This window comes from Carassius gibelio, chromosome A13, assembly GCF_023724105.1.
Source record: "Carassius gibelio isolate Cgi1373 ecotype wild population from Czech Republic chromosome A13, carGib1.2-hapl.c, whole genome shotgun sequence".
In the NCBI taxonomy this organism is placed as follows: domain Eukaryota; kingdom Metazoa; phylum Chordata; class Actinopteri; order Cypriniformes; family Cyprinidae; genus Carassius; species Carassius gibelio.
Genome location: NC_068383.1, coordinates 8,223,479 through 8,236,961, shown reverse-complemented (window position 1 = coordinate 8,236,961; position 13,483 = coordinate 8,223,479). Strand labels below are relative to the sequence as shown.

Below are 13,483 nucleotides of genomic sequence, written 5' to 3'. Positions count from 1 at the left end.
ATCTTCATTTAACCTTTGAGGCGCACATTAAACATCTTTGTAAAACATCTTTTCTCCACCTCAGGAATATAGCCAGACTCCGCCCCACACTTACCCTACATGATGCTGAGAAACTCATTCACGCCTTTGTCTCCTCAAGATTGGATTATTGTAACGCTCTTCTCATCGGGATTCCTAGCAAGAGCATCCAGAAACTCCAGCACATACAAAACAGTGCCGCTCGGATCCTGATGAGAGTGCGTAAATATGAACACATCACACCAATTCTTCGATCTTTGCATTGGCTTCCCATTTCTGCCCGGATTGAGTATAAAGTCTCCCTTCTCACACATCAGTGCATCCATGGCAATGCCCCCAGTTACCTTCAAGAACTCCTTACTCCACAGACTTCAGTACGTTCCCTCCGCTCCACAAATACTCACCGGCTCCGTCCCCCTAAGACTAAGTCCCGTACAATTGGGGACAGAGCCTTCTGTGCCGCGGCCCCTCGGCTCTGGAATGCTCTTCCTGAACACTTGAGGGCTCCACAAACGACAAATGGTTTTAAAAAGGACTTAAAAACGTATCTTTTTAAAAAGTTTTTCAATGTTTAAAACTTTTTTTTATGTTTAATTTTGTTAGTTTTAGTTGGCAGTTGTTTTTTTAACTTAATTTTTAGATTGTGTTTTTTTTTTCTGCTTTTATTGTAGCACTTTGAGATTTTCTTTAAAATGTAAAGTGCTTTATAAATAAAATGTATTATTATTATTATTATCTCAAGCCCATCAGCTGATAAAACCCCTCATGTAGGGAACAGCTTGCAATTTCAAAATGTTACTAAAAGAAATACCCATCATTACACACATGAAAAACTGGGTCAAATAGCTATCCCCTTTTTGGGATCTATATGTAAAAATTCTTCTTTAGGAGATTATTGCAGATTGTCAAATCTATACAACAGAATGACTGACATGAATATATTAAGCAGCTTAAGATGAGGATTACAGTTTACAGGTCATTTTAGAAAAACTGATTTCAGATGGCTGGACCACAGTGAATTCCAGATGTCATGACAGCCTCAGTGTGTGTCTAGTAACAGACAGCTGTGTATTTACATTTTTAAAAAGTAGTGTAAATACAACATAATATTTTTATTTTTTAGAAAGTCTCATATGTCCTAACGCAGAAAATTTGAGAACTGGGTTATCACTTTTCGCCCTCTTGTTTATAAATTAATAATTTTTGTCTTCTTGTTGGGTGTTGTATCGAATTTTCCCACCTAGTGGCGCCATTGTGCTGATATCTTACACGGTTACAAAAACGGTGCTTGAAGAGGCAGACCTAGAAGAACGCTGTCATGATGATGGCATGTAAAGATTTGTGAATTAGAATTAGAATTGTGTGAAATCTCAGAACCGTAAAATTGTACCCAGCTGAACAAAGAGGAAAAACAGAACTGTTTGCATCAACTTGAACGTTATTTATATTATATGCTTCACATAAGAAAATAATGATTTTATATAAGGTAAGAGAGTAAAGGATTGTTCAGGTGCGATTTGATAGACATGTTCAATAAATATTGAAACTTGGAAAGAGAAAGAGAGAGAGAGAGCTCCAGCATGATTTTGATACAGTGGAGGCTGCACCACAAATTATTTATTTTATGAATTTTGGGCGCCAGACATTTTTTTTTTTTATCTCAGGGTTGGTCCGACTATGTGTGAACATGTTTCTGGTTAACACTCCAGGTTGTCTCTGGGCTGAAATACATCTTCTCTGTGAAGATGGGCAGAACCAACTGCAAAAAGGGGGTATTTGGGACCCAGTGTGCCATTCATGAGGATCCCAGTGTTGCACATGTTAGACACACACTGTTTAATTTACAATATTATGATTATCTTTTTATATTTTTTTGTTTCCATGTTAAAAGAGATTGACTCTTTTTTTTAAATCTTTTCCTTTAAGGTCAAAAGGTCCAAAATAGAGCCATGGTTAGACTCCTTTAAAGTCATTGAAATCATGCAGAGCTTGTGACGAGTGCAGTTTAGGGATTTCCAACATTCAAGCAGCAATAAAACTTACTTGCTGTGGTTAATAATGGTAAACTTTATTGTATTTGAAATTGTATTTGTCCTGAAAACCTGTCCACAACAAATCATAAGAATGCTTCATTAACACATAATCATGTGATCTCAGATTCCATTGCTCTGAAAAAAAGCCACAATTTGCAGGAATTTCTACATGATAAAACATATGTTTCTATACATGTCTGAAAACAATATGTCTGTTTATTTGGTAATTTTTTTTTTTTTTTTTGGTAGTTATAATGACTTGACATTATGGATTCTAGGATTGAGAATGTTGTCTTAGTGTAGACCTGTTTATTGTTTAGGTAGACAATGTATGGATACTTTATTGCAAAGAAACACTGCTGCAGTCTACTGTAGATTAAATTCACTGCAAAATCCATACTGACCATATCCATACTGATTTCTTATCTGAATACTAGAGAGATTTGCCCTAGTCAAAGTCTGGTTATGGTCCTGTAACACACACATTTTCCCTGCTTTAAGCAAATAGATCATCTACACATTGTGCGAGTAGTAAAAAAAAAAAACAAAAAAAAAAAAAACCTTTGCAATCAACCTCCTGCATAACATCTTACTTCTCAGAGGTTTAAATTCCCAGTAGAACAGCCTCCATTTTTAGCATCTGTACTGCCTGGCAAAGAAGAGGATAAAAAAGTCATATTAAAGTCACAGGAGGCTTGCTTGATGTTGGTCAGAATTTAAAGTTTGGGTATAAATTGGTTTGTCTAATAAGGCTAGACATCTTGATATCAGGAAGACTCAAGTCAAAATCACCAAATCAAATCACCTTTTTCCCATTGCACATGTTTTGCACTACACCAAGTTATTTCTTTTATACACGTTGCTTTTAAATAACACCCTTGCCAGAGATTTCAACTCACAATAAAGTTTTTGTTAAGAAGAGAAGCTCGTTCTATCCTGAGGTTATTTTGTGCCTGCACTTATTGCAATTTCTAGTCACTGTATTAATGCACTCAGTCTGTTTGACACTTTTTGTCATTACTTTTTTACAAAGTATTTTCCCATGACAAAATTTGGACATATTTGTATGTTATTTTGTCCACCCCTCTGAGCTGGGACACTGGTGAATTAACCTTTTTCCCCGCTGGCCTATCAGAACCCAGATTCCACCGCCTCACCAACATCCCAAAGACTGTTACCTTGGAAACAGTCGTCTGCATCATCTTCAAGAAACACAAGGCCACATGAAAGAATGAAACTGTCACTGTTTATAGAAGACAGAGCCATAGTTCTGAAATATGTGACACTTAGTTTGTGTTTATCAGTAAGCTTAGCTATATATCTTTATTGCCACATAAGGTTAAAGTCTGAATGATGAAATGAGATCCCATGTGTTATATGGGATTTTTTTCCCATACATTAGGCAAGTGCATATGATGTTTAAACAAAAAAAAAAAAAAAAAAAGGAAAAAAAAAGAAAAAAAAAGAAAAGAAAAGAGACTACCATTTTAGTCTATCCAAAACATACATATTAACAGCGTATAGTCTGATTCTCCAAAGAACGACTCTTAAGAGTCTGTTCATTTTAAGTGAATCAAAAACAAAAAGCCTCAATGAAAGTAGGCTAGTCCGGTTCTCGAAAGAATGACTCTCATGAACCGGTTTCTTTTTGGTGAATCAAAAACATGCAGCAAAGATTAATAAATAAATTCTTACCACTTCATTTGTTTAGAGTATTTTTATTGGTACAGATTAGGACCAGTTATTCGACAGAATTTTTGCTGCCTCAAAAAAAAATAAAAAAAAAAAATAAATAAATAAAAAAAATAAATAAATCGATTCAATCACTTGCGACAGACTGTTAAACTCAATGATTCTCCCTCATAACAATAAAATTATTTTTTACCGATAATCAAAAATGGAATCTGAATCGATTCCCATCGCTAGCACAAATACAAAGTAGCCTACATATTATACCCCCTCTTCTGCAGTGTTGGGCAAGTTACTTTTAAAAAGTAATTAGTTACAGTTACTAGTTACTTCTTCCAAAAAGTAACTAAATTAGTAACTCAGTTACAAATTTTTAAAGTAACTAGTTACTTAAGAAAGTAACTATTGCGTTACTTTCAAGTAAAATTAAATTTTAAATGCTCAAACGTGACCCCACCTCTACCCCTCTTTAAAGGAACTTAAAATACATGTGCATGTTCAAATATTTATGATAAATCTGAATATTATAATGAAATGGACACTTAATACAATACATTATTAACAGAAACATGAAACATTGTACACACATCTAAAAAAAAAAGTTGCTGTGGGACAAAGTGAGACTAGCCTCCAATCAAATGGCATGTATGTAGATATTATGTTTATATAGTGGATCAATGCAAATAACACGATAGATTTTTGGGAACTTTTGATATTTCCTTTTATTGTTTCTTTAATTTCTTGAAGGAAAAAGTAATGTATATACTTCCATTTAGAGAAGGCTACTTTTGGATTATTTGGGCTCGTCGCCATACCTGTCTCTCGTTGACTGACTGGCTTGTGTTGTTCGTTGTGTGTCCTGTCCTGTCCGATGATGGGTCGTTCGCGAATGAGCGTTAGTGATGATGGATCGACTCGTTCGCGAATGAGCTTTTGATGAGTCGTTCGCGATTCGCGAATGAGCCGACTCTAAGAGCCGGCTTTTTTAGTTGAACTTCGGGAGCTGGCTCGCATATCTGAAGAGCCAACTCTATTTTTTCAAATTTAGCCTATAGAAATTAAATAATTATGTAATAAAAATTGAAATATTATAGTCAAAGTCATTTAAAGAGCCGTTTGTGAGCCAAAGAGCCGGCTCTTTTCAGTGAGCTGAGTCAAAAGAGCCGAATTCCCATCACTACTATGCGTGCTTTCGAAAACCCGCCCAACTCTACCTCTGATTGGCTTACAATGAAATTTTACTCTACCTCAGCCAATCGTCAGCATTTATGCGCTTGTCTCGTGCTCTGCCCACTAACCAAGGAAGAACAGTAAAAAAAAGTATTTGCCTCTCGCACAGAGATCTAGTTGGTCTGATGAAAAAAAAAAAACAGCTTCATCATCAGTTATAGTAACGCGCCGCATTTTTTGGCAGTAACGGTAACGGCGTTATTAAGATGAGAAGAGTAATCAATTAGATTACTCGTTACTGGAAAAAGTAATGCCGTTAGTAACGCCGTTATTTATAACGCCGTTATTCCCATCACTGCTCTTCTGTCTGAGGTTGCCATCATGATTCAAGTAGGAGGATGTTAAACTCGGCACAGACAGTCGATGATCTTTCCTCTCTTGATGTTACCTGGTGGGCGAGTTATTGGTGACGTCACGTCCCCGAGCTGAGCCCCATCTCCTCCGCGCTGCATTCGGAGCAGCCTGTACAATCACGAGCATTAAAACGCATCTAAACCACATCATCATCATCATCGGATTTGATATTAAAGCTGAAGATGCTTCAGTCCCTCACCGGTAATTCGTGCGTGCGCTTGATACAGAGCAACAAATCTGCATGGTATTTTCTGTTTCTCGTGCTCGGCTATATTCTGTATCTCATATTCGGAGCGGTGGTTTTCTCCTCGGTGGAGCTGCCGTATGAAGACCTCCTGCGCCAGCAGCTCAGAGGAATCAAACGGCAGTTCCTTCAGGAGCACGAATGTCTGTCCGAGGAAAGGCTGGAGCGTTTTCTGTCCAAAGCGCTGGAGGCCAGCAACTACGGGGTGTCTATTCTCAACAACGCGTCGGCAAGCTGGAACTGGGACTTCACTTCGTCTTTGTTTTTTGCAAGCACGGTCTTATCAACCACAGGTGAGTCGCTGAAAAATGCGGAGATGTCAAAAACTGATACAGCACGACATTTAATAGCTAACGTGGCATCTCTGTGGTGACTGTGGATAGTGCACCATTTGATGGGTCTGAATATTTGCAGACGGCGACCCATATTTGTATATCTCATTTACATTAAAAAAATAAATGTAAAAAAATTTAATGCGCCAATCTCGTTTTCTTTGTTCCGTGTCATTTAACACGTGCCTTAAAACAGTGATGCTACCTTAAGACGTGTTCAATTCTCAAACAGACATAAAACAGAACACTTTAAAGAAGATCTCTACAAATCAGTTTTATTCAGTCTGTGAACTATATGCAGATATAAGTCTCTATTCAAATACAGGAAGAAGTGCAGACATAAAGATCACTTTCATTTTCAGTTTTATTAAAATGATCATTGTAATTCCCTTGATCTTTTGACATAAGAGGTCATTGTACTGTAAAAACAAGCTTTCTTGATATTCTTTACATTGCCTCTCTTCTGATCCCAACCTTAGAAAGAGTGGATCAGTAAAAACTTGGCCTTTGTTCACTATTTTTCATAGAATTAATTTACAAACAAGGCACAATGTGATGCAGGCTTTTCAGAAAGATTGAAACTAAAAGATGATGTTTTGCTGAATATATTATGAAGTCTACAATTCACCATGTCTATTGAAACAGACCGTTCTGAAGAGGGGGTCAAAACAGGACAAATTATGTTGTTTTTTGATGTAAAAATCTTAATAACACAAGTGGACTTCAGAGAACGATACATTTAAAAAAGGCAGTTCATGACCCCTTTAAAGTATACTAATATTTCCCAGACATAAAAAAATAATAATTAAAATTAAATCGCACCTTTGTCTTTCCAGATGTAACTCTCCATTCACTAGCCCTAGCATGCACCACTACATCCGAACCATTATTAAATGATAGATAACCCGGCTTTTTTTTTTAACTCTGTAAAACCTGACATATGAAATAATAAAAAAAATTCAATGGAATAATTTAGTAAATAATTTAGTGTTTGCATGTGTGTTATATAATGAGATTGTGGAGATCATACTTATGGAGAAAAGAAACACCTACATTTTATTCAGAGGCCCAAACTGACCAAAATATGTCATTTAAATGTTAAATTATGTGTCCAAAAAGTATAAAAAAATTCGGATTGCTTGCAATGTATCTTAAAATGATTGCTTGTAATGCAGCACAATTTAATGATGATTGAAAATAAACAATACACATTCCTTTAAAATCCTGATGTAGCTTATTTGATACTCATATACTCATATTAGAAAAATAAAATAAAATCTATGGATAATCAAGTAAACCTAAGTTGCTTCAATCCAGTAAGAGTTCATTTTGAAATGTAACAATCAGTTACAGTATACCTAAGCTTATTTATGTAAAATTGTTGAAAGATTAAAAGATTAAAAAAAAATATATATTAAATGCATAACTATCAGTCAGACAACAGAAGGCGTGTATAGCAGATAACAACAGGTTTCATGGCAAAATTTTGATCAAGTTGGTAATTTAGAGGCCTTAGAAATGTATATTTGAAAAATCTTTTTGTAGGGCTTTTTAGAGTTAATAACAATTGGTTCCCACTGGCCTAGCAAACACCACCAGGTTAACACATGCATACCACTGGAATTTGGTGCTTGTTTTTTTCTTTTGGGGAAGTGTGAGCCAGCCATATGAGTTAAAGCACTGTCATGATTTACAAGGGAAGAATGATTTGCAACAGTCTTATCATTATGACAGACATGCGATATCTAGTTCCCCTTTGCATTCGTTCTGCAAAAGATATTTTCAAATCATCTTTTTTTATCTACAAAAGGAACTTTGAACAAGACAGGTTGATAGAAAGTGAAATTAAGCCATAGCACTGACCATTTTTTTCTTTGCACAGGTTGGCTACACAGGCATGATGTTCCTCATTTTAGTGAAAGTGAAGGAATACCAATAGAGAACTACTATGGCTCTACTATTAGACAAAGAAAATAATTGTCTCAATGAAAATAAGAATGTTAATATGTGTTTCACATAAATGGAACCGTTCGATTCTGGAGTTTTTTTTTTTTGGTTCCTCTTACAACTACACATTCTGATTGCAGATTGTTTATTGATTGATATAGCAATATAGACCGTTATACTTGGCACTATTCAAATGGGACAAACTACAAAAACTGCATTGTTTGGAAAGCTGATTACCACAATCTGGCCGATGCTAAGGTGTCCTGAATGGTTGTAAGCACTTTACAAAGTGATTGCTAAGGTGTTCTGGATTGTTGTTGGGGTGTTTTGGGTGATAAAGGTAGTAACTAGCCCAAGTCACAAGAGTCTTGATTCTCCTGAAAAAAGCTGTTTTTGCTGATTTTATGTGGCACATTTCAGCTATCCAACCAGACAAGCTGAGCTTTAATGCTAAAGTCTGTGGCCAGTAAACACACAAGGCTGCATTTATTGGATCAAAACTACAAAATAAACTCTTATATTGTGAAATATTATAACAATTTAAAAATAAAAATCTATTTTAATAGATATATTTTAAAACGTATTTTATTCTTGTGATGACAAAGCTGAATTTTCAGCATCCATTACTCCAGTCTTTATTTCTTATGTTCTTAATAAAAGTAAAAAAATTTACTGACCATAAACTTGGTAATGTAGCTTTTAAAACAAACAGAAGCATTTTGGCTTCTGTTAACTTAGTTATCACTAGAAAGAGTTTTTCTTTGGCCATTTCCATTTAAAAGTGACATGTGTACAAGACTTTTCTCCTTGATGCAAATCCGTCTAGCAAGGTTGTGTCAGAGAGACCCTGCAAACTGAAAACTGATTGTTCCTGTCCATAATGTGAGATCATCCATTAGATGTGTGCTCTAGGGAGGCATCAAACTGCTGAGAGCAGAAAGTAGAGCAAAATAATCTGTTTATATCCGGGACACACAAACAGAAAGGAAATTACTGAGTCCAGAATGACTGCCATACAGAAACGCCGCCCCGATACAATGTGCTCATCCATGAAAAAAAATGGAGGGGAATGTTTTCATGAAGTAAATGTGTTTAATGTGTCATTTTCCACTCTTATAATTCACAGGATATGGTCACACCGCCCCTCTCTCTGATGGTGGAAAGGCGTTCTGTATCATTTACTCTGTGATTGGCATCCCCTTCACCCTCCTGTTCCTCACGGCTGTGGTGCAAAGGATCATGGTCTATAGCACATGGCGGCCCATTATGTACATTCATACACATTGGGGTCTGTCTAAACCCCTGGTGGCCGTCGTTCACGCAACCCTGCTGGCCTTCTTGGCCGTATCCTGTTTCTTCCTCATCCCTGCCGCCATCTTCTCTGCCCTAGAAAAGAACTGGAACTTTCTGGAGTCCTTCTACTTCTGCTTTATCTCACTCTCCACTATCGGTCTTGGTGACTATGTGCCCGGAGAGGCCTTTAACCAGAGGTTTCGTGAGCTTTACAAACTGGGCATCACAGGTAGGTATGGTTTCGGTATGCTTTGTTTTGGTGTGCATTGAATCTATTTAAAATGGTGGGACTTACATATAGAGTTTTATAGGGAAGAATGTGATTTGACCAAATATAATTTGTTATTTAAAGAAACAGACGTTTACAGATTTGCACACCTGAATTGCACTAAGTAAGTAGGTCCTACATTACGTTATCTGAATTTTTATATTTTAATGTTAACACCTAATAGTCCTTGAGAGGGCATTCGAAGTTGAAGTCTAGATTCTGCTTTCCAAAATGCAAAACAGAACTGACGCCTTGAACTTTAAAAAACACACTCAAAAGTCTCGGAAATGCTGAACAGTAAACATGTACTGTGGTATATTTGTCATGTAAACTGATTTAAAGGGATAGTCCACCCAATTCTGTTATAACATAGAAGAAGATATTTTGAAGGATGTTGGTAACAGTTTGTTTCCATTCACTTGCATTGTTGGTTACCAATATTCATGTTTCACAGAAGGAAGTAGAGCTGTAATTGGGCCTTAAGTTAGGCCTGACAAGTACATTTTGATTGACAGCTTTTCAAAAGCCCGAATCCGTTTACAGCCAAACATTATTCAAATGTGCACACGCACACAGCCCTTTTGCCTTTTGTCAAGAATGATTCATTTATACATGTTTTAACTTGATTTATTCATGACAAACTTAGACTATAGGCCACTTGGAAGTTGGAAAAAATTACTTAGTAAGTCCTTAGTAACATCGTAACATCTCAGCACTCTAAATAGGCCTACACTTAAAAATTTGGCTTTCTTAACAAATCAAATTAAGATAAATTCTAAATTAAAATGGGTACGAGACTTACACATGGATACTCCGGTGACGTATTTTTATGTATTGAAACATCATGTGTAAGTCTTGTCTGAAGATAAAAATGAAGTGCATGTGATTCAAGGCTGTTCTTTCACTGCCTCTCTATGGTTCCATCTAGTGTTTGTCTTCTGAAGCAGTACAGCTCTCATTTTCAAAAAAGTTGCATGAAAATGCCACAGCCCACATGGCTTTCGTACATGTGTGGGTTCAGTTGATGCAGATGGTCCCGTCTTCCTGTTCCGTGTGTGAGAGACTGTGAGAAAGACTTGAAGTGTAAAGGTGGAGGATGTGGCATACGTGAGGCCCACGCATGCTGAGAATCGTCTTGAAGTCTCATATTGCTTTTACTCTGACTCTTTCTGTGTTTATGTTAGCAGGATGTTGCTGAGATGAAAGATAAGATGCAGGCTAAAATAATCTTATTCATGATCCTTGAGGTGGCCAAGGATTTTTTTAACCATGTCATTTTTAATTTACACACTTTTCCTGTAAAATTAAAACAGTTGCCACCTAACCTATTTTGTGCTGTATTTTGTTGTGTGTATTTTCATGAAGAAATGTAGAGCTAGACATAACTTTATCCATCAGGAATTGGATTGTGCAAATGGGTGTCATTGTGCCATACTGGACCCAGGTGGTTAGAAGTGGAATAAATAAATCTGTCTCTCCTTCGTGTCCCACAGTGTATCTCCTCCTCGGCCTGATTGCCATGCTGGTGGTGTTGGAAACCTTCTGTGAGCTGCAGCAGCTGAAGCAGCTGAGGAAGATGTTTTATCTGAAGAAGGAGAAGGCCCAGGACCGACTGACCATCATGGAACATGACCATCTGGCCTTTAGCTCCATGCCGGACGGTACCGTCAACTTGCCCCAGGAGGACAAAACCGAACCCTTTGTGGACTTCCCCATCTTAACCTCTCCTGGAGGTGATGACCCCATGATCAAGTAGATGTTTTAGCCTCCATCAACATAACTCTCATTCGAGGGAGACATCTGTAGCCGAGGGGTCTTGCAAGTGATTGGCAGGATAGAGAATTGTGAAAAATTACTTGAATATATCAGATTTAACAGCCCTCTACAAAAAAAAACCGTGCCAGTCTGGCTTCCTGTTCCTAGACGTGAGAAAATCATTCACTGACTGAATATCTGTAAATGATTATTAGCACACTTAGGCTGCCCAATTAAGTCAGCAAACTACATTAATTACACTAAACTATAGTATGTACTTACCAATTGAGATTGCGGATATGGTAGAAGTAATGCTGACAGCATTTGTGGCATAATGTTGATTACCACAAAAATGTTCATTTCTCCCTCCTTTTCTTAAAAAAAAAATCGGGGTTTCAGTGAGGCACTTATGATATGAATGCAGCTAATCTGTGAACTCTAAAACACAATTTTAATAGTGTAGACAGATGACCTACATGGTATGTGTGAATTAAAATGGTTTTAGTGTGAAATTGTTTTTTTTTTTTACTCACCCTCAACCTGTATTTCATCTGTGGAACACAAAAAATGTTGGTAATTTCAGTTCCCATTGACTTCCATTCTATGGACAAAAAATACAATGGAAGGCAATAGGAACAGAGACTATTTTGTTATGTGACAGTAGATCAATTAATGATGACAGAATTTTATTTTTTTGAGTGGACCTTTTAAATAGAAAATGTCTAAAATTAAAAAATTATGATAATTAAATTACAATTTTAATTAAAAAAATTGTGCTAACTAACTATTGCCACAATTGCTGACAGCTGAGCTTTACTTTTCAGGTATGGAACACGGAATATTCTTTAACAGTGCACATTTAAAAAAAAAATGGACTCAAAAAACACATTCAAACTCTGATCTAAGCTTTGAATAAAGACCACCATATTCTCAGATCTTCATAAACATTGTGAGCGCTCACTTACATATAGTGGAGAACTGTCATCAAACATAGTAGTTGCACATCTTGTGTTAAGTTTGATTTGTGGTGTATCTACTTTGTGAGCTTGCAAACAGCTTAACTAGAGTAAGACTCAAAAGGATATCTGCCACTAGTGGTGAAAGAAACTATCTCTCATGAAGCTGTATTGCTCTAATAAGACTATAATGTAGCATAATTAGTAGAAACACAAAAATGTGCCTGCTCAAAAGGGAGTTATTACACCTTCTAGATGACATTTGTAGTTAAAATAATCTAACGTTTATCTGAAGGGATATTTTAAATGTTTTAAAGGGAAACACGTTATACTATATCATTTTCTTATTTTAGAAAGTGATATTTTACCTTGATCTAAATATTAAAATGCGCAGCTCGACAGAGTAGGTGGAACTCCTTGTCCTTGTTGTAAGCCACTGAGATCCAGCGCTATGCCGTTACATACCAAAAAAGGTTCAGTATTATCGACTAATTGACTGTATAAAACGTAGATCATCCAGATCTTTAACTTGTTTGCATTCAGAACATTTCTGTGGCTATTTAATAAACATAAAAAGCATAAATTATATTTTTGAAACATGGTCGAGGTGTTGTTTACAATAGAATGCTTGTGTTTGTTTTATGAGAATGACTGTTGTAGGCATAGACTGATGACTATTGTTTAAGGTCCTGTTGGAAGATCACACTTTACTGCAGATTGTGTTGTATATCACTGTCACCGCAGTAGAATGGCATGACACGTTTATCACAATAGAATAAAAGCTGAATGTTTTAAGGCCTCATTTTAACAGCTGTTGTGTCTGACTGTAGAGATAATTTACAGATAGCGTCATTTTTACATGAATAAACATACTGAATATGAGCTCCTCAGGCCATGGGAATTTCATTGTGCTGATGTGATATTTTTATTGTGTGAATAATGAAATGCTCTGTGACATCACTGCTGGATTCTCTGTGCTGATTTGCCCTTGGTGTTTTGCCGCATGAGTCTCTATGATCAGCTACTGTGTCTTGACATTGTATCAGTGCAGCACAGAATCATGTATGCATTCGTTATTGAATATAAAATTTTTTGTCTATCAGTAATATGTTTAGAAATACAAAAGGCATAATGTCGTGATCTGTTTCAGTTGTTGTCATTTCCATAGATAACTGGATCAATAGTCTTGGAAACATTTATTTTTTTAATTGGAAAGCTATTACTAATCTTTAAATTCTAAATAATTCAGGTTATCAACTAAAAGACAAAAAAAAAAGAGGAAAATCTGACTTGAGAAAAAAAAAGAAAAAGATCTTGTATTGTAATGACATACTATTATCCTGTAAAAAAAAAATTGATACTAT

At 36.2% G+C, this 13,483-nt stretch overlaps 1 protein-coding gene across 1 annotated transcript; it reads left to right on the top strand.

Moving 5' to 3' along the window:
• The first annotated feature begins 5,367 nt into the window (after positions 1-5,367).
• On the top strand, positions 5,368-13,259 carry LOC128026045 (potassium channel subfamily K member 1-like). Its single transcript, XM_052612757.1, has 3 exons — positions 5,368-5,861; positions 8,974-9,369; positions 10,902-13,259. Exons 1-3 carry the CDS (start codon positions 5,507-5,509, stop codon positions 11,162-11,164), a joined length of 1,014 nt encoding a protein of 337 aa, XP_052468717.1. The 5' UTR covers positions 5,368-5,506; the 3' UTR covers positions 11,165-13,259.
• Positions 13,260-13,483: the final 224 nt, after the last annotated feature.

Excerpts from the sequence above, each read along its gene's own strand:
- LOC128026045 (XM_052612757.1), top strand. The coding sequence starts at position 5,507 with ATGCTTCAGTCCCTCACCGGTAATTCGTGCGTGCGCTTGATACAGAGC. Across the intron at positions 5,862-8,973 it reads CACGGTCTTATCAACCACAG|GATATGGTCACACCGCCCCT; the intron begins GTGAGTCGCTGA and ends TATAATTCACAG. Across the intron at positions 9,370-10,901 it reads TTACAAACTGGGCATCACAG|TGTATCTCCTCCTCGGCCTG; the intron begins GTAGGTATGGTT and ends CGTGTCCCACAG.